The following is a 24,739-nucleotide window of genomic DNA, read 5'->3' on the forward strand; positions in this document are numbered from 1 at the left end:
GAAGAAAAATAAATCACTTTCCCTATACCCAAGTCAAACCAGTAAATTCAGACTCTGGGAACATTTCCAAATGGTCCAGTTTGAAGTACAGAAAATGCTGGGATTTTGAGGCATTGGCTATACAGACAGAAAAGGAAATGTCTTAATGAGATATGCAAAGCAGCGTGGTCTCTGGGATAGGGCACCAGATTGGGATTCAGGAAACCTGTGTTGTTATCACAGCTCTGCTATTGCTTCTTGCCTGAGTGTGCTTTAGATTCCCTTCCAGCCATCTGTTAGTCTGTTACTCAGCAATGTACCCAGCCTTCCTGTACACACTTAGCCTGAGAAATTCAGTGATGTTCCACCTCTTGCTGTGCCTGATCCTCTCCTCTCTTCCCCTAACCCAGCACATGGGATGATTAGCACTCCTTCATCAGCCCCCACTTGAAGGCTACTTAGAATCATAAGATCAGAGAATCATAGAATTAATATTCTATAATACTTCCCTCCTTCCTTCCTTCCTTCCTTCCTTCTACCCTCCACTGGTGGCTGTGCTCTTGGCCCTGGCTGAGTTGGCACTGGGGCAACAAACCCTGCTGGACCTGTCCAGCTGTCCAGAGCAGCTCAGGTGCAGGCTTAACCTCTTTTCCCAGTCCTGACAGTGTAGCACAGAGCACTATGGGCTGGCCTTCCATCCTGCACAGTTTATCAGCTTGTGCCATCACTGCCAGTGCTGTCCTTTCCTCTGTATTTGGAACCACTCATTTGATCTGGGAAGTGTGGATGTTGGAGCAAAACCCCTCTGTGCTCCATTATCCACAAGGGACAGGTAGATATTCAGGTGCATCTCCTTCTGTGTGCAGATCCTGGTGGGAGCTGCTTGCCATCACTGGGTTGAGCAGCACTGGTTGCCAGGAGCAAACCTTCCCCTGAGTGTTTGTAGGTGCTTTTCTGCTACAGCCATGTCTTGGACACTCAGGCCTGAGGGACAAAAACCAGTGCAGTCAGGAATAGCCATCTCCCCACGCTCAAATGGAAGTGATTGGAGATTTATTGACAAGAGCAATGCTGTGTCCCTTGTCAGTGTCCCTTCCACAGCCGAGTGGATAAGTAACTAAGAGGAGCAGCACCACAGCAGAGAGGTTTACCCAGGACGTACTGGACCTCAGCATATTTGTGGAAACTTTTGTTGGTTCCTTCTTATGTCCGTCATTAACTCCCCTGACAGTTCAGCCCTCTAAAAGATTTGCATTTTTCTGACCTGGATTTGATGTCCATGGAAGTAAACGGGATGGAGAGATTTTGTTTTGTTCAGAAACTCCCAATCATAAAATCACGGTTCTCAGAGCAAACTCATGTAACACATTGTTTCATTGTTTTAATCTTTTTTGTTACTGTCACTTATAAATGGTTTTAGATGTCTTGAGTGCACATATATAAGAATGTCACAGGAAACTGGGAAGTACTCTGTGAATCCTTGCAAAATTTCAAATAATTATGTGTTAGCAGCCTGACAATCAATGCAATGAATTCTAACAGACAATATAGCTCATGACAAATAAAGTTCTGATTCACTTCTATCACGTGCTTTTACATTAAAAAGAACAGAAGGGTCTTTGCACTGAACTTGGTTGCTGTCGTGGCTGTAGGAACCTGTGCTCACTCTAAATTTGTTCTGCTGTTTGTCATGTGAAACGAGGTCAAGATCACCTCAGTTCTGACTACTGTTGGCTGAGCATTTGTCTCTAAGTGTAAGTGTATCTAGTAAAACTCTTCTCCAGCATCTACTTTGAACATTTCTCCGTAACTGTTAAATCTGCCAGTAAGTCTCCGCTGTCTGGGGACTCCAGCTGTGATTATGTGAATGAATCAGAGGCTGCTGGAATCAGGAATGGGGCCAAAGACAGCGTAGAGATAGCTATTATTTAAAGGTAATTGAGTGGAATGGGCAAAGGAACAAGCTCAGGAAAAATAGAAGCCCCTCAGGATACCCGTGCTCTGCCTTTCACCCTGCAGCTGAGGTCCGAGGTTCTTGATTGAGTCTACTTTTCTGCTTCTCAGCTGAGAACTGGTCTATTTGGGTTATCTTCCTAAGCCTGTGTTGGATATAATGTATGTTTTCTGGAAAGGAAAACTGAGTGGAAATTTTTGAACCTTGGCTACTTAGGAAGTTAAGCATCTCGCTGCACAGAGGCACTGAAGAGCATTTTAAGTGAGAAACGGAACTTTTCACTGCATCATAATGCACAAGTGGGAATGCAGATACCTAGTTTTAGCTCTCCTGAATCTATCTATGTGGAATTAACCTATTAATCAGAAGTGAGGCATTTATTTAAAAATTTTAAATCCTTTTAAAAATTGTATTCTGCACAATACCTATGTGCTTGATGTAATTCCCATTTCCCTTTCCCCCCCTCTCTCAATCATTGTCGCTAGCATAGTCCCTCCTTTTAGCCTGCAGTAGCAGAATGTAGATTGAGGTGAGACTGATGCCTGGGTGGCTGCTGGATCTTGATTTAACTGTAGAGGCAAAAAGGGAGAAGGACTTTGATACCAGTTGGCTGCTTGTGGACTAAGAGGTAAAACACAGAAGGTACCATAAATGGACTGCTAAAATCGTCAGACTTTGTGTCCCAATTAGGAAGCAAAGAAAGCAGCAGAAGATTTTGGATGTTCCATGAGTTATTGGCAGGTTATATAGGTCTTTGGTTACAGCCAGGTACCATTCATGAATTTACTGGTGATTCTCCTAGCCCTTGAGTGGTGTTTCTGTGCTGTGAGTTACATCTGTGATACATAACAAATAGCATGTGGCAAAATGTTTTTAGAGACATTTGAGCTATTTTGGGATTATGTGGTTACAGGTTGTTTTGCAATACTGTAAGAATTATTTTTTCATTTAAATTTTAATTCATTCAGAAACGTTCTCTCTACCATCCATGCAAATATAGTGGGTCTTCTCTTCCAGTGCCCTTTGAAATGTATAAGGCAAAAAGGAGGTGTCCACATTCTTGTTGGACTGATAACCTTGTTATGGATCCTGACTTAAGAAAAATGTGAAGTGTGACCAATAAGTGGTCAGGATCTGGAGTGCACTGAGGCTGTGGTTTGAATGTTTCTGGATCAGAGTCAAAATGTGAAGTACTCTCTGATCCAAACACAGTTTAAGATATTTCACTGATCTTGAGCAAATCAGGTGTTTGTCTTCTGCCCATGAAGGTTACAGCAGAGTTAGATGCCTGGAATGAAGATCTGCTGAGGCAAATGAATGATTTCAATACCGAAGACCTCACTCTGGCTGAGCAGCGACTGCAGCGTCACACTGAGCGCAAGTTGGCCATGAACAACATGACCTTTGAAGTCATCCAGCAAGGGCAAGATTTACACCAGTACATCATGGAGGTCCAGGCTTCAGGTGAGCAGGATAATTTGATCTCTATTTTACATGGGGGGAAAAAACAAAACAAAACAAAAACAAACCCAAAGCAAAACCAAGAAAAAACCCAACGCCCACAAAATTTGTTTCAAACAAAAATAGCCCAACACATATTAAATACATCAGCTTTTAACATAACTATGAGCAGTACCTATTTCTCCTGACCAGAATTGTTCCACAAGTTTTGATAGTTATTGGATTCAGGATTATATGTTAAAAACTGATGCTTCTTTGAGACTGAAACTCATTGAGGAAATGAAGCTGAGTTTCAAGCTTTATTCAGAAATTTTCACGACTGCAGGATGGAGTTTGTGATTGACTCTAAACTGGATGGAGAGGGGAGGGCTAGACAACTTACAGTGGTATTTCTTTGTGGCTGCACCAGCTCAGAAACAAGCACTGCAGAGTCATGAGTTAGAGATCCTTGAGCCGGGCAGTCAGACCTCAGGTCTGGATGAAATCTAGTTGTTCGAGACTCCTGAGCTTGTTAACCTTCCTGCAACTGGACTTTATTGAGAGTCAGACTGACTAGGTGTGCTGGCTTCCTTCTCCTGAAACCTGAGTACCTGTTTGTTCCCTATGCCACATTTCAGGGTGCAGACATGCCCAAGGGAAAGAGAGAGAGAAGTGAGGGGAGAAAGAAACTAGTTATGCAAGAGTCCTCTGGGAAAGAATCCAAATATGAGAACCTTGAAACCAGTCATGAAACGGAACTCTTGTTTCCATCCTGTTCTACTTGGAATTATTTTGTATAAAAAGGGAACATGATAAACCATACTGGAATTTTCCTTTTCAGACTGCACTTGAAAGTTAAAGGTAGCAACTTGGATGTAAAAAAAACCCCTTAGGTATGTGTTCTTAAATTAAAGAATTGATTCATTTCGATAGGGAGTCTGTCTGATACTTTTACTCCGCTTTTCAGCAGTAGGATCCTCTTTCTAATACATCATATGAATCAGGATTTTTGTATCCTTGCATTTTGCATTTGCAAAAGGAATATAACTCAGATTAATCACTGCGTAAAGCCCAGAAGTGAATGTTACTTGTGAAGTGCTTTAACCTTCTTAAATGTCTGGAAAGAGTGCAAAGCAATAGCAGTTCTTTCCCTCTCAATTTGCACTTTTGAAATAAGAAGGATTTTATGGTTTTATTCTTTGGCAAACATTTTACCTCTAGGCACCTACCTTTAAAAAAACCTGGCAGTACTCAGCCTGATTTGGCAAGCTGCACTCAGCACAGGCTTAAGGACTGCTAGGAGAGTATGTTGTGAACTAGACAATCCGGTGCTTTGTGTGAACCGTCTGTGCGAGCTTCTCTGAGATCTGCCCACACGATGCCTGGCCCTGTGCTTCAGCTTCCTTGCTTTCTGGGACAGAAAACTTGTTCTTATGCATTGGTTAAGATGCTTGTGTTTTTTTGATTGTTTGTTTGTTTGTTTTTAATCCTGGAAGAGTCATATGAGTAAGAATCTGTGGGAGGTAAAGAATATGATCCACAACAAAGCCAGGAGTCTCAATGAAAGATTTTTTAGAAAATAAAAAATAAGTAAATTCTGTGTCTTTCGAGAAGTTAAAAACAAATTCTTTTGGATTGTTGACAAAAGATTAGCAAGTAAATGAAGTGACTTGTAAAATGTTTTTGTAAGATTATCTAAGATCACTTTCTATGAAGCCTACCCAATAAAAATCCATTGCTCCCAAAGGCAAGGAAGCAGAAGCCCCATAGGGATGTAGAGTAACTGTAGTTAATCAAAGATAATGGTCATGTCTGCCATGCATGGAATGCTGAATGCTGGGAGAATGGCAAAGTAAGGAAGAGAGGTGGCATGTGGGAGCCTACTATTTCTTACTTCAAAAAAGAACAGTTATACTTCATAAAAAAGTGGTTTGATTTTACTCCCTCTTCCTGAATCCTTTATCACAGTCATTCAGTGTGTAAGGTAAGGGATGATTGTTCTTAACTGTCAGAGCTGCAAACTTGCCGGATTCCTGGGAAATCAGCTGCTCTTGCTGCTTCCTATTGTACACTGTCACCACTGCTACCATCAAAACTCAGCTGTAGCCATAGAAGATAAAGCCAGAAAAAGTGTGATTTTCCAGAGCCATTCTACCTAACCAGTCACCCTTAATTGACCAAGTTTCTTCCCTTCCCTATAAATCTCTTTGAGTTTTATTCTTTTTAACATGTCACACAGGAAACTGATTCAATTTTGATCACTCTGTCATTTGGCTTGGAAGTCTTTAAGCCAGCAAGTCTGTCAGATAAAATCACATCCAGGTGTTTCCATGCATGATTCCTTTTTTGCTCATAAGTCTTGTGGAGATAAGAAAATGAAGGTTTTAGACATTTGCCCACAGTTTTTGCATGTCCGATGCAGAGTTGGAGCAGTGATTCTTACAGGGCTGTGGAGTGTCTGGAAATTCCTGTGAACGTGCTCCTGTTGTTGCAATAAATCCAAGGGTTCTGTGATGCACCATATCAGACTCTGTGTGGATATTGAGGGCATCTGTGCACATCAGGCATTGGTGCAAGTCCAGTATTTCCAAAGTCCCATAGAGCTCAAGGTTATGTTCCTGTGATTCCATCCACTGCTCCAGTGCATGTGAGTGAGCCTGCTTTGGATTAGCCTATTTTCACCAGCAGAATAATTATTTTTCAAAGAAATGTTTGTTTTTGTTAGGGGGTATCTAAGATCTGGAAGTCAGGTTGTGTTTTCTGAAATTTTGCAGTACTTGCAAATTGTCTCCATATCTCACTAAAATCTGTGTCTTTAATGAACCTTATTTGCATTTAGAGAATATTATAGCAGTGTTCTTAACAAGACTGGACTTTTGGATGAGTCAGCACTTTTAATTTTAACAAACGTATCTGCTATTTTTCCAGTTTGATTGTGGCTCTGCTGCTGATAGAAAAGCTAAATATGTGGGTAAATATTCTCAGAAATGGATATTGATTTTTTGGGTGCCTAACTTGATATGTTGAAGGGTCCTGGCATTTCCAGAAGTGGCAGCTTGGACATGTCTGAGAAATCCATTTCCCATGGAAAGTTTAGGATAATATTTTAGTAGTGATTTGGCACTTTGGTCCAAGCTGCAGTGACGACACAGTCATGTAATTTATTAGTATATGCAACTTAGTAATTCTCATTCTAGGAATTAAAAGTAGTTACACTCTAATAGCTGGTTAATTGATCGCACAAATTTATTTGATTATTAAAGTCTATTTGCATTGACAGTATCATTGTGATAATGAGCCCCACAGCTGGGAGTCTCTCATGATTTACAGAACTCCCTTTTTATATCTTAGAAGCAATTTGTCTAAGTCAAGCCTGAAATACTGTAAAGCTGAAGTTAGGGATGCTTATTCAATCCCAACCTGGTATGTGGAAAATTCAAAGCCCTTTTGGTTCCTGGTCATCAAGCTAACGTAGTTCACCTTTTCTCCCAGTGTTGCATTGCTTAAAAGGGAAGTGGAAACCTATTTCATTTTGTTTGCCATGTCCTTTATAGTTAGTTATAACTATAGTTTGTATTGCAAAGAAGAGAATATAAACTACTATTGCAGTCTTTTAATATTTCAGCCTAAAGCAGGTTCAAAGCTGTTTCAAAACAGTTTTTTACAGGTCAAAAAGCAATAACCTTTCCTCAGACTGAATTGTATCTCACATTGCGAACAGTTCAGGTGTCACTAATGTATGTTTTGTAGGATGCCAGTTACTGTGGCTCACTACTATTTTCTGTGGTATTTTTTTTAAAAACATTTTCAATTCAACATCATTCTCTTGACATCTGCTGCACTGTTTGAGAGACCAGAAGAAAATGGCAACCAAGTTGGGTTTATCAGAAAGTCACCTGTGCTTTTCTAGCTGTCAAAGCACAATGTAAAGATAATATGTATGAAATTATTCAGGAAACAAAGCTTTCTATTTTGCAAACCAATTCTTGAGAAGAATCAGCGTTCTCACCGCATGTGCTGGCACTGTGGAATAAATCTGCATGACATATGACAAGCAAGAAAGGGCAGATCATTCATCATGGGGAGTGCAGGCTGCCCTTGGATAGCATCCCAGGCAGTTCACTGGTTGCTGCTGATGAGTTAGCACAATCAGAACCAGACCAGCTGAGTGTGCACGAAGGAAAACCATGCATTTAATATCCAATAGGTGTAGCGAAGTCAAGCATACAAAGAGCCATCATGTCCTGAGGATACAGAACCATATGCAGGCTAATTGTAGCAACAATGCCTGGTGTCTGGCAATTGAAAGGAACTTCACTCCCAAGAATAGAAATGTATATTAAATTTCCAGTTTTAAATGGGAAGCCAGGGGCCATTCCACTTTATTTGGTAATGAAGGAACTGTTTTGTTTTGGCTGGGAAAGGGAATAAGCCAATCATTTGCATTCCCATGGGCTTTTTCTGCTAGAACCAGAAACCAGGAAAAAGGGGATAGGGTTAGAAATAAGGTCATGTTTATTTTGTACACTGTCCTCTGTAGATATCATTGTGAGAGAGAAGGAAAGTTATGAGTCTCTGAGGAGGATAAAGGAGGAGGCCGAGACAACTTTCTAAGTGGGTTTTAAAAATGTCCAAGTTTTTTTTTCAGCAGCTTTTAATTAACACACTTCTCTTTAAATGTTATATTATTCCATGAAATCAAATGGCTTTGGAGAAAAGTGCAGTGTTTTCTCAGCATTACTGCAATTAGATTATTTTTGTATTAGGTTCCTGATCCTTCCTGTATTGAGGCCAATGACAAAATTCCAGTAGACCTCAGTGAGGGAAGAGTTGGGTCTTTATTAGTTTATAGTCACAGGGATTACAGTAACATGGGATGACATCATATTTCCTCCAGGCCAGACTTCCCCAACTGCACTGGTAACATACCCAGCAATGTTATTGCATGGGTGTAATCAGGAAGGAAGGTATGAAGGTCTGCACTGTATTTCATGTAATGACTCCACACAAGCCTCAAAGTGTCATAAGAAAATTCAGGAGGCAGGAGTGGCCTCAAAAGGTCCCTCTTTCAAACTCCCAGTCAAGTCAGGGCCAGCTATGAAATCAGACTGGGGGTTTATCAATTTCATGCAGGATGCAAGGGACACAGAATGTGGTACTTGTCTACCTTTTCTCTCTGATATGTGATGATTGGATGAAAGCCAATCTGTGGAATAATTCTGAATGAACAATAGGATGGTTTAATTAATTTATTTTTTTAATGATCCTCTGTGTCCAGATGGAGAAAAAGTTTGCACTGTGGAGATCCCTGCACTTGCAGCACTACTGTAGATCTGGTGACTGGAGTTTACTTCCTGTATTTCACTTTTGTATTTTCTTCTTCATCTCTTTTCTCTGCTAAGTTTTTTTTCAACATACATTTCTAAAGTGTAAGTTAATGAATTACTGTAAAAAAGGGATTTTTTTCTGTCTTTTTTATAAATTTGATGTTCATGTAAGTTTCTGAGAAAGACTGTGGCTAAATCATGTCCTACTGTCCCAGATGCTAATGGGTGAGATGAGCAATGGTCACCAGAGAAACACTACTTTGTGGGAAAATGTAGTGAGGCAGAGTAGCAAACTGGAAAAGCCAGATACTACATGTGAGAAAATTTAGTGAGAAATAATTACTCAGATAGTTGCAAATCAAGATGTTAGGTTGCAAAAACTTTTGAAGTTCACATTTATGCAAAACTGAAATTTCAATGATAACTCTTTACGTGTTACAGGTATTGAGCTGATCTGTGAAAAAGACATTGATCTTGCAACGCAGGTTCAAGAACTGCTGGAATTCCTTCATGAGAAACAGCATGAGCTGGAGCTTAATGCTGACCAAACTCACAAGAGGTTAGAGCAGTGCCTACAGCTCCGGCACCTACAGGCTGAAGTCAAGCAGGTGAGAGTTTTTAACCACCCATAAGGAGCTAAAGTGGGTTTTCAGTGATTACATACATGCAACTGCTAAACCAGCTTTTGCCAAGTGGCATACCTTTAGGAGGACAATCTTAATCTCTCTTTGCTTAGCAATACTTGATTTGTTGACAGGTTACATGAATAGATATTGGGAGTCTGCACAGAACTGACCCAGTAACTTCTCAACTGGAGAAAATGTATCAAATTCCAAGTGTCCTGGGAATATAATTATTTGATTTGGGACCCAGGCTTAAGCTGTGAGGTGGAGAATTGACCCAAAGCAAAGGAAACTGAGCTGTGAGGTCTAAATATGAAACTATAGTAGTTTCACCTTTTCATTTATTGCTATACATCTGTTGAACTGCAGGAATCTTTAACATCTTCTGGTGATTCAAAAAATTCCGCCTGTGTTCTCTAGATCCAAGGACTTGTTTAGACATCTCAGTATTGTTACATTGCTTTTCTTTCAGTTTTCATTCTAGTGTAGGCAGTCATGTTCTGCCTCTCTTGGTTTTCCCTAATATTAATTTTGGATACCTCATGTTTCTTTGTTTTCCTTTGCTGCACAGGGTGACACTACACTTCCTGCTCTTAACCCATAGGTGGCTTCACATTCCAGTATATGTCTGGATTTCAAAAAAATGGTCTTGGTTTCATTAGGAGAACCAAGAACATCTTTTCAGATACCTGGAATATTGAGGTTTCTATTTTACCTATACAAATGGGTGGGAGGTGGGAGGGCTGTCCAAATACTACAAGGTGTTCATTGAAAAGACTTACTTATTTGTTTTCTACATCATATACATACATATATATATATTCATACATATGTGTCATCATCATGGCTAGGCTTCGCGAATGAAGATTTGAAAGGGCTCTACCCACGCTTGCTACAAGCACGCTGATGGCTAAAAAGGCCAATGTGAGATAGACAAGTCCGGTTGCAGAAGGCACAGCAGAAAGACTCCCCAGGTGATATTGACAAGACGCGATTCTTTCTGCGTTGTCTTTTCTCCTCGAGAGTGATCCTGCGTGTGTTCTCAAAAGCAGCAGCAGCGTTATAGATGGTGTTATACATACGTGTATATATATACTAAATCCTTAGTAGGTATGATCATAGATATTGACTTTTGAAGAGGGAATAGCCAAGTGATACTTCACCTGAATTGTTTCATCATCACTGGGCAAAAATCCTTCATTCTCAGACAACACTCAAGCTAGAAGCTGGAGCACCTACAGCAGGGCATACATTTTCTTTCGGAGTCTATTTTGATGTGAATATTTTTCAACCCTACCTAAAACCTAAAAGTAGCATAAAACTATCCTAATTTTTTATTTTTAAATGTAGTCATTTTTTATTTGTGATTATATAAGACGAAATCCTCATGAAGTTCTAGAGCTCTGTAGGGTGCTTTGGCTTTCTTCTGGGGAAAAAAAAAAAGAAAAGAGAGGCTCTGTGATATTTATAATCACCACTGTAATATGATTATGAATTGTATCCTTTTTTTCCCATAGGTTCCCAAAGTTTCTTACACACACCTTAGCTAAGCTTGGAGTTTTGTGTGACAGATTTATGATGAAGTAGAGATGTTTTATGACAGAGAACAGGAGGTCATACGTGTAGCAGAAATGCTAAAGCTGCAGGTTGCCCACTTGCCCAGGATGAAGTGCAGTGGGTCAGCCCTGTGGCTGCTCCCTACAGTGACAGAGCAGCACTTCTGCAGGTACTTGGTGTTACCTACCTTATTATCAAGTATCTGCCGGGCTTTAAGTATTTTACAACCCAAAAACTACCCAAAGGAAGTGGTTATAGGGCTGAGCTATCTAATGCTTACTGTGAGAGAACAGCTGCCTTGAATTAGTATTTCCTTGATGGAGCTTGGGACCATGTGAGCTCTCGTTACTAAGTGACCTTTTGGCAAACCAATAGTGAAGAAAACATTTTATTTGTTCAGCTGAATACTAAGGGCTCCTTTGCTTGTTAACCTATAAATTACCACAGCTACAGTTTCCCTTAGAAAGAGGCCAGTTACAATATTTCTGTGTCCTATCTATTTGGTTTCCTGTAGATGAGTCATATTCCCAACCATTTAGTGAGATTGGGAAATATATTGATTTTGGCTTGTAGTTCATCTCCAATCTGGTCCAGGTTTCCTTCACTTTAATTTTAGTGCATCTGAGACGATGGATGATCTCATTACCAAATTGCTCTTGCTCTTTTGAGTGGGGTGAGACGTGGTTAATGCAAGACACCTACTGTAGCTGTGTTAAGTTCTGCTGACATAGTAAAATTGGTCAAGGCTGCTACATGTACATGTGTTTGCATTTTGATATAATGGCTCATGGAAATAAAAAGTCTTTTAACTGTCTCTATCTATTTAAGTTTAACTTACCAGAGATTTCTGCTTTATATCATATGTGCCAAGGGTTTGAATGCCAAGACAATGAACTGAAGTTTGGGACCATTAAAGCAGAATGATTCCAAATTAGATGTTCTGTGAACTGCTTTAGAGTGGAAATAGTAAAGATCAGTAATTCACAAACTCTTTGTTATTAAGGAAGATCCTACCCAAGCCTGATTTCCCTCCTTTGGATCCCACTCATTTCTAACAGAAACTACAGAGCTTGGACTGCTTACATAAAAGTAATAGCAGAATAGATTTGTGGAGATCAGTTTAAAGAAAACAAACTCTAATGCTGTGCCTGCAGCTGTTTGGCTCCCCTATCCCCTAATTTTACCTTTGTATGGTGTGGGGTTTTTTCGTGATAAGTGTTGAACTTGATCTAATTTTCTTCAAGATATGCTCACAGTGTCCCACTACACTTGCTTTCCAGGTTGTTTTGAAGAGTATTTAGTCCTTTTGATGTGCGTGTTATACATCTACTTTTGCTGTTTGGCATTAGATTTGCCCAAAGGATGAGGGGAAGTAGTCATTTGAGAGTCAATGAATATATTTGGTTTTTTCCTAATCTAACATAAAATAGCTCCTGGAAACTTGATGCAGTTTTGGACATGGCTAAAATTTCCGGAGGCTGTCCTTGCTGATGGCTGTGTCTGTGTGATACAATCCTGTCAAAGAAGCTACAAAGGGTCTGGAGATGTAAAAGATTCACTTACATTGTCTTATCTTTTAAACTTAAAAACCTTTTCCTATCCAACTTGACAGGTATCCATAGCAAGGCCTTAAGTGTTTTTTAGGAACATGAAGGAAGGCATTTGGGCTAAACTAAACAATGGACAAAAGTACATAATACAGAGCTCTCATTCCTTAAGGATGGCTGCACAAAGGGTGCTTTCAATCTTTATTTTCCCTATAGAGTCTGATACTGTGCTCAGTAAAGATGGCAGAGTTTCAGGGAAGAAATTATGAATTTTAGAAGAATTTGGTTCTATTATTTAATTAAAGACAAGCTGTTGTACTGGAGTGTAGCCTCTTTAAAGCAAATTGGAGTCAAAGGTGGGAGTTGTTTCAGAACTGTGGTGGCTGCCCTGTTAAATAACCCATTCCTTGCAGAGAAATTGTTCTCCAGTGTCAAGTGGCTGTTATATAAGATGCTGTAAAAGTATTTCTGCTTCTCTGCTATTAAAAGAAAAAAGTTGGGCTTTTTAAGAGAGTCTTTGGAGATTTATTTAACTCCAGAATTATTTAATCAGTTCTTCTACTAAGCTGATAAAATTTGTAATTTGTAGGAAATGTCTGTTTAAAGCCATCTTTTTCTGTCAACCCAACAGCACGTTGCCAGATAATGGTGAATCTGTTAATAGGGGAAATGATCATAGAAGGGTCTTAGTGCTGTATTAGCAGCTTCTCTACATGTTTTAAAGACAAGGTATTAAATTCTTTATGAGCAGGAGTCAACTTGTGAGCAGGTCTTGTAAACCAGATACAGATGTGTAAATGCTCTCTTCTAGCCAGTTCACCCTCTACTTCTAAACCAGAGACACAGTGAATGTCTCTGCAGGTGACTGGTTTTTGCACTTAGAGCTTTGGTAGTGCAATTGAATTTTTTTTTTTTTTTTTTTTTTTTTTTTTTTTTTTTTTACACTGCATATAAACTAAGAGAAAGACATTACTATGAAAATAGCTGATGCAATCCCAGATGAGCCTCTGACATTTAAGTGTTAGACTTTTGGAAGCAGAATGGGTCACTGTGTAAGTTTTTCCAAGCAAAATTTGCTAGTTCCTGGGTGCTCACTGGACCTTGAAAGGGAACTGTGGGAGCCCCACAGTGAGTGTTTGAATCCACAGTCTGGGGGAAGGAGAGAGGAGCACCACCCGGGGGTGGCAGCAGCCTTGGTCAGGAATGGTGCTGTGAGCCTTGCTGACAAGAGGGGGCCCATCAGAGCTTTACTGAACTGCTTTACCCTGAATATTTTTGTGTCTGCAAGGCAGTTGTACAGAGGAATGCATGTGTATTGATAACACTGGGGGAAACCTGTCAGATCAGTTGTGAGGTCTCTCTAATCACTTTGCTTTGTTTTAAGACTGATGTTTCAACTGATTTTTTTTCCTGGTTTTTTTTGCTCAGATATTTGTATGAAATCTGTTGCAGATTTTGAAAATTTCAGCTGAAATGAAAGTTGAGGGAAGAAAATGCTATATTTTTAGCATATGTAGTATTTTCTACACTCTAAATGGTCCTGGTCAGGATGTATTGCGGTATGTAAAATGTGAAAGGATGTCTTGCATTGTGATGTCCTCACTTAAAGTCTTTTCCAGGTACAGTGATCCTTTGATTAACTTCAGTGTTTGGTACCATTTAGTTGGTAATAATGTAGATTTTTGGTCTGATGGATTATAGAAAATACCAGCCAACATAATTGTCCTATGATAACTCAATTTCTTTTCCTGTAAATCTTTGTTGCACTTCCCACAGGAACAATTACACCTGATGATGAAAGAAAGAAAGCTGACAAATGAAATCTTCCACACTGTTGTACTGAGCAGAATGTAATTTTCTACAAATTAGGGTCAGCTACATGTGTAGATGGCTCCCCTTTCTTTCTCCTAGGGAAAACCCATTTTCCTACCCTACAGGGAATTGAATAGCTATAACTGGGGTGATACATGATGTCAGGATACAAAAACAAAGCAACCGAAAATTCCTGTTTTTCTCAGGCTACTTAATGGATCACTTGGTGAAAATGATAGCACAGAAAGGAAATTACTATGTAGAATACTGCAGAAAAGTCAATTTTGGAACTTTGTAAATCATGAGCTATATTTAGAGCAGTGGTTGAGCAGTCAGGATTTCCTGTGCATCCATGGATTGGATTCAGCAACTTTCTGGCTTTACTGGAATAATTTTACACCTACAGAAATAGAAAATATGCTTTGAGACAGCACAGAAAAGAACTTGCACGTGTGTTCTGGGTGCTAATTTCCCAAACATGTATCTTAAAATGGCAGAAAATGCTGTTGCTTAAATGAGTGAGTACAAGCTTGATAGATTAATTATGTATATTTAGGATTTGATTCTGCAGTCATTACAGCATGGTTTGCATGTCTACAAATAATCTGAACATCTCTGAAGTAAAGCCTCTTGATTAAATAGAAAATGCGGGACCTGATATTTATTCCTAGCTCTGCATGCAGGTGGAAACTCCAACTGCATCTTAACTCTATGCTAGATGAAACCAACTGTCTTCTCCATCCTCATCCCTAAGCTCTGACTTTTCTGTGAAAGAAATACAGGCAAGTGGAGCAGAAAGGTGTTGAAACATCTATGATTCCAGTTGGAAATTTGAAAAAGAGAGAGATATCTTTGTTTAAATTCAAATCTCCCTCGTTATGATTTGTAGTTTTGCTGTGGGGTATTTGACGGGAACAGGCACTTTTGTAAACAAACCTTGGAAATGAGAGCCCTTTGCTATCCAAATATCCATGTAAATACTTTGGAAGTTTAATTCTTCAGGCAATAACTTCTTCAATAAATCTTTGCCCTGTAAAAATGTAGGTCATCCATATCCTAGGATTTCTTTCTGCTCACAGATTCAGCATGAGACCACACTGGGCAAAGCACGTTGTTCAGCCAGGCTGGAGCATTTTCTGATCGGTGACTACATAAACCTTAGTACTGAAGCAACCTTTCCATAAGCACATCCTTTCTTTGCAGGTGCTTGGCTGGATCAGGAATGGGGAATCAATGCTGAATGCAAGCCTTGTCAACGCGAGCTCCCTCTCTGAAGCTGAGCAGCTCCAGCGAGAGCATGAGCAGTTTCAGCTGGCCATTGAGGTAACACAAAGGAGTTTACTTTGTTTCTCCTTCCCAGGTGAACATCATACAAAAGCTTATCTCTTGAGCATCGGTCATTGATTGCTTGAAGGAAGGGGAGGAATAAAAAGTTTGGGAAGTCAACTTACCATTAAACTGATAATGTAGCCAGAGCCTACAGTGAAATAATTATTTATCACCTGCTGATAATTCTTCTGCTGTCAGATATCAGCCTTTCCATTCATGAAAAAACCACTCATACATCTCCTGATAATTTCTTTGATAACAAATTAAGATTAAAGTTCAAAAAGTGATCTGAAATGGGAAAAGTTTGTGAAGTTAGTCTCTTCCCACATCCACAGTTTGCAGCTCATTTCACAGCATTCATTTATGAATATTTTTGTTACTGGATAATGCTCTCACATTAGATCTTTTTCATTCAGCTCTCCTTTTGTGGATAACAGAAAAGAAATTCATTCAAACTCTCATCCTCAAATAACTTTGACAAAGAGGCAAGAGGGGCTTTTGCCCCTTCTTGCACTGGAGTAACAACACATCTTTGACCCGGCCCTTGAAAACTGCTTGTGAGCCAACCCATTTGCCTCACTCACAGGGCCAAGACATGGCAGGAGGAATAACACCTGATCTGAGCTGCTTTCCTTTGAATGAGAAAGTAGTGGAGGGCCGAAGACTCCCCTGAGTAGAGCACTACAGGATTTATAGTTAAGAACAGTACTTCATGTGTCTCTGTCATTATGAACAAACCCCACACTCACGGGGTGCGCTCACTTCAGCTGCTAGAATGAGATTCCATTCCTTTCTCCCATTCCTGTTTCACAAGATGTATGTGCTTCCCAGATTATGTTAATTGTTAGCTGTTTACAGAGCAAAGAACAAGCTGCAGAATCCCTATATGTTTGAAAATTAAACCAAACTTTAAACTAGGAAACTGTGGAGGTTGGAAGAGATGCCTGACTGTGGTGGGGGAAGGGGGTCAGGGGGAAGAAGGAGAGGGGAATGTCTCCTGGTAAACTTGGAATTCCAAGTCAATATACATCCTAGTGTTGCTATTAAGTATGGAGTTTAAATCTTAGCTAATGACCTATTTGGATCCAGCTCCACTCACAGTAAGGAAGGAGCAGCTGTTGCAGCTCCTAAAGTGAAAGGAAGAAGTTTTCTGTCAATTCTGTATGAGCTGGCTGGTACCAAGCTGTGCTGACCACATCTTGGCAGCCACCACCAGACAGCAGCAGGGAACAAGACACCCACTGGCTGAGTTATCACAGCTTGCTGCCATCGGGGAAGTGCTTGTACTTGGTGGTAAATGCAAATCACAGAGGGAGAAGAGGGTTACACCACAGTGAGGGGAAAATAAGTTTTGAAAGGGAGAAAACACTAGATTAAATATTTAAAATGTTTAAAGCTCAATATGGGGAAGAGATCAGCAAAGCACACAGGGCAGACTGTTCTCTAAAGGCATTCTAGATGTGGAATTGATTTTCAGTTCAAATCCTTTAAAGTCTATTTAAAATAAGTATTACAATTCTAACATCAGTAAAGCAGCTGGATATTAAATTTAACCAGTTGTTCTTGAACATCTTCCTAAATGTTTCTGCCAAGTATTAATCCTTACTCTTTTGCTAATAGCTTTCTCTACATTGCAGTATTCATCAGTGTATTACTAGATGATTTCAAGCTTCTTTCCGGGTTCAAGGACTAGATCATAAAAGTATCACATGAGAATTTGTCAGTGGCAGTTACAAATGAGATGTAGCACAGAGGAGTCTTTGAGAGATTTTAGGGCTTCTGTTCAGAAGATTAAAATCAAATATTGGACTAAATTATGTCTGAACACAGTTACTCAGGAGGCTTTGAAGGGCCTGGGACTATTTTACTTCCAGCAGGCCACAGAGGAAAGTGTAGCCACTACTTGGTAACTCTGAGAGAAGCTGGTATAGGTTGGGGAATGGGGCAGTCAGGAATTCATTCCTGCCTGTAAAAAGGCCACTGAATAAATTGGGGAATGATAGAGAAAATGGTTTGAGTCTCCCCAGTTCTGACCTTAAAGGTAGCACAGCCTAGGCTCCAATGTGACTTTCAGAAATGCATCTTTGTGATACAGTTCATGCACTTTAGTAAGACATCTTCAGATCTTCTGGGGTTGATGTTTTGTATCCTGTGGACAGGACAATTACACACACAAGTAAAGATGCTGCTGCCAGGTAAGTTGCCTGGCAGCAGTCAAATTAGGGTGATTAGGCCCATAGTTTGCCAACTCTTTGGGGTTCACTTTTGGATCTACAGACTGTGTGGGATGCAGTCAGCACTGAGGGTGGGTGAGAGCTCAGCACAATAGCTGCCTGCTCTGGGATGCCAAAATGGACCCACCAGGAACCCCACTCCGGGTTGCCCAAGGAGCAGCAGCTGATCAGTGGAGCTAACCCATCTTAGCAGTGCTTATGTGTTCCAAGCTCTAATATCGTGTTGCAAATGTGTGTGAATAATTGAAACTAAAATGCTTTGCAGAAAGTAACTGTTAACTGAAGATAACTCTCTGAAAATATTTCGCTCTCTCGCATCTCCATGCTCACGCCTCGCCTCACCTTTCTACCATACATCTGGCACATCTGTACGACCTCTCTTTCCTCCCCTCATACACAGTCCCTCTTTCATGCCACTTCCTTACAGAAGACACACCAGAGTGCCCTGCAGGTCCAGCAGAAAGCCGAAGTGTTGCTCCAGGCTGGACATTACGATGCTGATGCTATCAGAGAGTGTGCTGAGAAGGTGGCCCTGCACTGGCAGCAGCTGATGCTGAAGATGGAGGACAGGCTCAAACTTGTCAATGCCTCGGTGGCCTTCTATAAAACCTCTGAGCAGGTGAGCTGAGCAGTCTTGTATCTGGGCAATAGCAAACCTGTATCTGAACTAGTCTAAATTCTTTCTTTGACAAGTATTGTAACCAAAAAAAAAACCAAACCAAACAAAGCACAACTCACCTGAAGAAAAAAAAAAAAAAAAAAGGAAAAAAAAAAGACAAGCAAAGAAAACACGGACAAAAGAAGAGCAGCAAGTGGTTTGTAGTAACTTTCATCTTAAAACTTTCTGTGAAGCATTGTAATTCTTGAAGTTGTTTCTTTGGAGTTTTTTTTCAATTTTTTCCCCTTTCAAACAGCAATAATTTTTGAAATCCTACCATTTTTGTTTTAAGTTCTCATGATATCAGACCTAATTTTGAGGAATAATAAATCTGCTTTTCCTTGAGAACTACTTGTAGTTTATCAATTGTTGCTTTGTGAGCAGTACTAGCCAGCGTTTTCACTAGTAGTTAAACACCACCATGCTGAAAAAGATACCAAGATACAAAGGGATTTCTCTTAAATCTTCCTGCAACACAGATAACTACAGCAGTAACCCATTGTATGTTATCTCTGTTAATAGTATGATAACATTCCAGGTGTTCATGAATTTTAAAACACCTTCCAGTTGGCAGCTGGTGTGGTGGGATTATTCATCCCTTGCACAGACAGGTGCCATTTCCGCTGTAGTCAGTGAGAATTAGTGCCACAGTGTGGCTACTCCAATAGCCTTGCCTGATGTCATTTACTGCAGTCAGGCAGCTGGTGTTAGCACGGACATTGCAGGAACCTGTGGTTTTACACAAAGGGCAGCAGTGATTGCCATGACATTTTCTGTTGTTATTATCGTCTCACAGTTAGTTCCTCAATTAGAGAATCAGGCTCGGTGAGATTTTTAACACAACTAAATATGTTATTAGGGAAAGAGCTTGTTTCTCCTTAACATCAAGGCTGTTGATGATCCTTGGGCCACTTCTTGGTGTCATTTGTTTAATGTAATTTTTAAGATTAGGATGAATTAATTCCTCACAAAGAATGTGTTTCGCTCTGAAGAGTTTCAAACAGATTTACAGTCCCTGATGCCATTCAAGATCAAAATGAATTACTGCTGATGGAGATTTGTGAGAAATGAAAACCTTCGAGGGATTTATTAAAGCTTTATGCAGTTAAATGTGCTGGCCAATACATGCATAGCCACTAATTTATCAATTTTGTCTCTCTTCCTGTTTCCAAGTCACAGACAAACATACACTGCAGTGCCCACCAGTTCATTCATAAGTTGTGTCTATTCAGCAAATGTTTAAGGCAAAGACTGTTCAGTCTTTGAATGCTCATGAACTCACTGCTGCAAGTACTCTGTCATCCTCTCTTGGGCTGCACAAGTGATCTACAGTCCTTAAGGGTCTGCTCTCTGACTGGATGACAGTGGATTGAATGATTTACTGGATCCTGAATTCTCTGAGTATCTAGAAAAAACAGCTAAAAGGGTGGAGAGGCTGTCACATCCAGCCTAACTTTTTCATGCCTGTCTTCCCCAAGCATATTATGTTCTTGATGTAAGTGGTGAAGTCCTGGTTTTCAAATAGCCCAGTTTCTCTCTGACTTCACTGACAGCTCACTTTACATTCACTTCTCTCATCATCTCAACAGGGAGATGGTGTTTGTATGTGCAGGAATGATTCTTTCTGGAAAGTGTGGATCCCAGGCAGTCCATTTACTTTCTTTAAGTCACCAAAGTCCAAGAGAATGTCAAGGTTTTCAAGTAAAATGCAAATGCTTTTCTGTGCTTAAATAACACATGGGGTACTTGCTCTCCAATAAATGTTTGAGGGCGAATGCTGGTTTGCATCCAAGCAAAATGATTTCAGATTGTCAAATGCATAATGTCCTTGCGTAATGCATAGTGCACAAGCCTGGCAGCAGGATCAGTTGATCATTTCACCTTAACTCACCAATTTTAAAATAGACTTTGATGTTCTCTGGATTAGTGGGTGATGCTGGACTCCAGACTGTGCTCTCAATCATGTAGGGCCATCTGAATTAAAACTGTGTTCCTATGAAAGTTGCAGGAGTAAGCAAAAAAAGGATGGACATGGTTAGCTGGATCCCTAGCAACAACTGACTGGATTTTGAGTCATCTCAGCAGGGCAGTGTGTAGGAAGAGCCCTCTGGGAAAGAAGAGGAAAGTTCCAAATGTTCTGGAAAACTTCTGCAGTTTTTCCAGTATCTCCACGAGCCACTGAGAGTGTTGTCAGCATCCATGGCACATCAGACTCAGCTTTGTCTGAGGCCACTGCATAGTTTCCAGGATGTGTTGATTTATTTACCTCATTCCTACTATTCTACCAAGATAGAAGATACATTTGTGAGCCCTGTACAGTGGAACACCTGCATCCACCTGGGTTGTGACACTGATTTAATGTCTATTGGTTTCTATCAGTCTTTACAAAGACTGTATAGGGAGCAACTACCATGCAGGCAAACAGAATTAGTTCCAGCTTCAGTAAAGTATTTAAGCATGTGTTTTTCTTTAAGTATGTGCTAAGTCCCTTGACTTAGGTAGGATTTAAACACATCCACAGCACTCTTCTATAATAGGGATTGTTTCCTGAAGGATCCATTGGGGCTGGACTGATCCCTGCCTTGATTCAACCTTTCGTACTTCCTCTCCATTATCCATTAGAAGAGAAGAATGATTTATCAGCCTTAAACCAGATAAATTTTATCCCAAACAGTAGAGATCCCTGTGGGTCAGAAGAACTGCTAAATCATTCTGTCCAGGGCCTGTTTTATACCCAGGTATCCCCATGCTGTGGCCCATTAGCACAAAACATTTAGATTTGAAATGTCATTGGTCACAGACTTTCACTGAATATGCTGCTTCTGTTTATGATTGAAGAGAACTGAATTGCTGTGCTCTGGGTGTGTTTCAGGTGTGCAGTGTATTAGAGAGTTTGGAGCAAGAATACAGACGGGATGAAGACTGGTGTGGAGGTCGAGATAAACTTGGACCAGCAGCTGAGATAGACCATGTCATCCCTCTGATCAGCAAACATCTGGAACAGAAGGAGGCTTTTCTCAAGGTCTTGTTTTAGTTCTCTGATAAATCAGGAAAACTCTCCATTAAGTAGACAGTTTAGAGCAGTGTTAGAGCAGGTAAGTTTGAGAGGAGGTTCTGAGGTGTAATTCCAGTTCAGCTGCTGGCCGGCTGTACAAATCCCAAGCCAGTTTTACTTTGTTCTAGCAGGGGTAATAAGTATTATCATCAATGTATATTTCAGAGAGATGTCACCAGGACTATTTAGATGGTATTTACATTGCACTTGCAGAATGTTTGTTGTTGTGCTGGTTCAAAGTTAGAATTCCTAAAATTGCATTATAAATGACAGCTATTACACATCATTTTGGTGTTGGCTTACACAAACCATCCAGCCTTTCAAATTGTGTCCTCCAAGCCAAAAACTGAAGAACTAATAACAACTGAAGCAATTGTCTTTCTGCAAGGCAGCACCAGGATGGAGACAGAGATTTCTTCCTGCCTTCCAGGTGCTGCTTTGTAAGAACTGTGCAGCAGACAGGCTGGCAAGTGAACTGTCAGCCAGCCTGCCACTAAAGCTGATACACAACATGAAACTATGCTTGCAGTCCAGGCTTAAGAAATGATGTCTCTAGACTGTACGTTTTTTGAAACAGTTAGTACTTTTCTTGAGAGATGGGTTAGGTTTGGTTAGACTGAAAATGTGTGAGGGACTAGTTCTTTACAACCAGTTATTTTATTATTAATTCACTTAAGATATAAAATGAGCCATTATATTGAAAATTACTTATGTTGTAATACATTTATGAGGCTGTTAGTTTATTAGCTGATTTTATTGACTCTTAGCTGAAGTTCTCATCCTCCCCAGATGAAAGAGAACTTCTCCCTGCAAAATAAGCAGAGAACTCCCTTGGGTGCCTTTTGCTCTCTTTGCTCATCCTTACTGATTCTTTTTGGTGGGGGGCTGTTTTCCTTAGGCCTGTACACTGGCACGAAGGAACGCCGAGGTATTCCTGAAGTACATCCACAGGAACAATGTCAGCATGCCTGGAGTAGCAAGCCATACCAGAGGGCCTGAGCAGCAAGTGAAAGGTTGGTGCATTGGCGCAGTGACAGCACTGAAGGTTTTGTTGGCTTCCCCCTCTGCTGCTGCTGCTCATCCCAAAGTCTGTGCATGTGCTGAGAAGGCATCCTAAGTTTTGCCATCTGCTGTCACTAAATGATACCTGTGCCTGACACCTTTAGAAGGGATCCCTCCTCTGCCAGGCGCGAGTTCTTACACAGAACTGGCTGTTGCAGGTGGTGATGGGGGAAAAAGGAAAGGTGTTTGAAGCACAGGCTTCTCTTGTCAAAAGAGTCTGTGGAAAGGACACTGCACCAGCCCCCATCGTGGAGGGTGTTAGCTGAGATCATTAGACACTGTTTTGCCTCAATATCTAAAAATGCATAAACAAATAAGCACATATCAAATACGTGGTCTGGATGCATCCTGTTGCTGCTGAGCACTGGAAAATGATGAACCCCAAACTTGTTTGTCCATAGGATAGATCTCCTATTTGTTTTGTCCCTGGAATTCTGTGTGATGTCCTACTACATCTAAGAATCACCAGCAAAAGTACTCACCTGCACTTATTTTACTTTGGCCAAAAGATTGGCATTTACAATCAGATGATATATCTGAAATGTTTGAAATTCTTCCACTCTTCTGCTTAATTATTCAGTTGTTAATTTGTGGCAAGAAATGCTGTGAGGAGCAGATAGGAATGAACAAAATAATGCTGCAGAAATAAACCATTGGTGATATTATTATTGGCTCCCTTACAAGCTGCAGAAAGCTACAGGTTAAAAGCAGTGCAGTCATTACACATGTGGGAGGGATAGGAACTTTGGTTATACACAGATGAAATTGGTGCTACTGAAGAGGTTATTTTTCTTTCTCTCAATACCAGTCCTTCAATGTCAAGATGACTTTGTTCAACTTTCACCCACTGCTGTGTTAAATGCTTGGCATTATTATGGACATTTGTTCCTTACAAAATGGGAAAGCTAATCAAGCCCCGACTCAGCAAGACCTTAAATGTGCACCTGATATGAGCTTGTGAGTGTTCCTTGCTGAGCTTGTTTGCAGTGATTCACTTATGTAAAAATCAGCTTGTCTACTACTCCGTTTCTAAGCCAAATATGTAGTTCTTGTGCCTGGTGACTCTATCACAGAAAATGTTTGAGGTGGACACTTCAGATTAGAATAAAAGCACTATCTATGAGGATATGTATTGTGCTTCCAACATGAAGTTATTAACACAGAGTCAAAATTAGTTTTATTCAGAATAAACTGTGGATGCAGAGAGCTGATCTAGAGCACCTATGACAAGCTCCAAGTTGCCTTTGTCACTCAGACCAAGTTCCCAATGTCCTCAGCAGGGACCAGGCTACGTTTTGCAATTAACTTCAGTATTACAAGTTTTTTTACCATAGTTAGTGTCACACTTGCACATGGGGAAGGATTCATCCAAATCTGTTTGCCACCTGTGTTGATAAATAAGCAGTAAATATAAATACATTCAGAAAGGTCTTAGGGTGGGAGAGGTCAGTGAGAGGTGCTGTAAATGACGCTGAGTCACCATAAGGGGTTGAGAACCTGCCTCAGTGTGTGAATAGACCAGAGTGCAGATACTGCCCGGGCTGCCTGTGCCCGAGCCCCCTCTGGGGACTGCTCTGCTGTGGGACTGGGGCAGGGGCTGCCTCACCTGAGCTCCATCCACAGCCATGGATGACATGACTCAGCTCAGTTTAAACAGAAAAACTCAAGTTTAAGTGAGGCTTGTGTTAGCCTATAAATCTCTTGCACTCTCTTCATGTTGTCTTTTTGGTTAAACCGGTGTTACTTTTGCAAGAGTTAAACCACACCCATTTATCAAGTTGATACAGTCTGTCTGTGCACTTTTGAAGGGATTTTGAAGGAGAACACGTGTGTCCTAGACTCAAAGGAGTAGCAGGTCTCCTGCAAGACTCCTCCTAAATATGGGTGTCTGTCCCATCCCCACCACACAGAAAGCGGTTTAGAGGACCAACACTAGATCTCAGCACAAAATCACAGCCCAAGAGTAACTGCATGGGGAGCGCACAGAGGGTCTCCAGGCAGCACAGGAGTAAAGGAATCTTACCAGGTGTGTCAAACAAGGGGCTCAGGTCTGAATTAAATTCAGCAGTGACCAGAGCTCTAATGGCAGAATGGGCTTTGGTGCCAAGTGCTGAGTAACCTCTGGCCAGAGCAACAGATGAGGTAGTAAAAGAACAACTTCT

General features: G+C 40.6%; 1 protein-coding gene across 12 annotated transcripts in view; it reads left to right on the forward strand.

Annotated features, from left to right (window-relative positions):
- The window catches only part of KALRN (kalirin RhoGEF kinase), a 502,548-nt gene that overhangs the window by 321,307 nt on the left and 156,502 nt on the right, over positions 1-24,739 (forward strand). For 11 of the 12 annotated variants that reach the window (XR_007632104.1, XM_050340466.1, XM_050340467.1 and 8 more), the window contains exons 14-19: positions 3,202-3,397; positions 9,142-9,308; positions 15,443-15,562; positions 18,203-18,421; positions 21,333-21,482; positions 22,414-22,528. Coding sequence is in view for 11 of the 12 variants with exons in the window: in XM_050340466.1 (XP_050196423.1) it covers positions 3,202-3,397; positions 9,142-9,308; positions 15,443-15,562; positions 18,203-18,421; positions 21,333-21,482; positions 22,414-22,528 (967 nt within the window). In the remaining variant the exon portion in view is untranslated. The remainder of the gene's footprint in view (positions 1-3,201; positions 3,398-9,141; positions 9,309-15,442; positions 15,563-18,202; positions 18,422-21,332; positions 21,483-22,413; positions 22,529-24,739) is intronic. The other variant, XM_050340464.1, reaches the window with a different exon arrangement.

This window comes from Myiozetetes cayanensis, unplaced genomic scaffold (genome assembly GCF_022539395.1).
Source record: "Myiozetetes cayanensis isolate MyiCay16 unplaced genomic scaffold, myiCay2020 scf9, whole genome shotgun sequence".
In the NCBI taxonomy this organism is placed as follows: domain Eukaryota; kingdom Metazoa; phylum Chordata; class Aves; order Passeriformes; family Tyrannidae; genus Myiozetetes; species Myiozetetes cayanensis.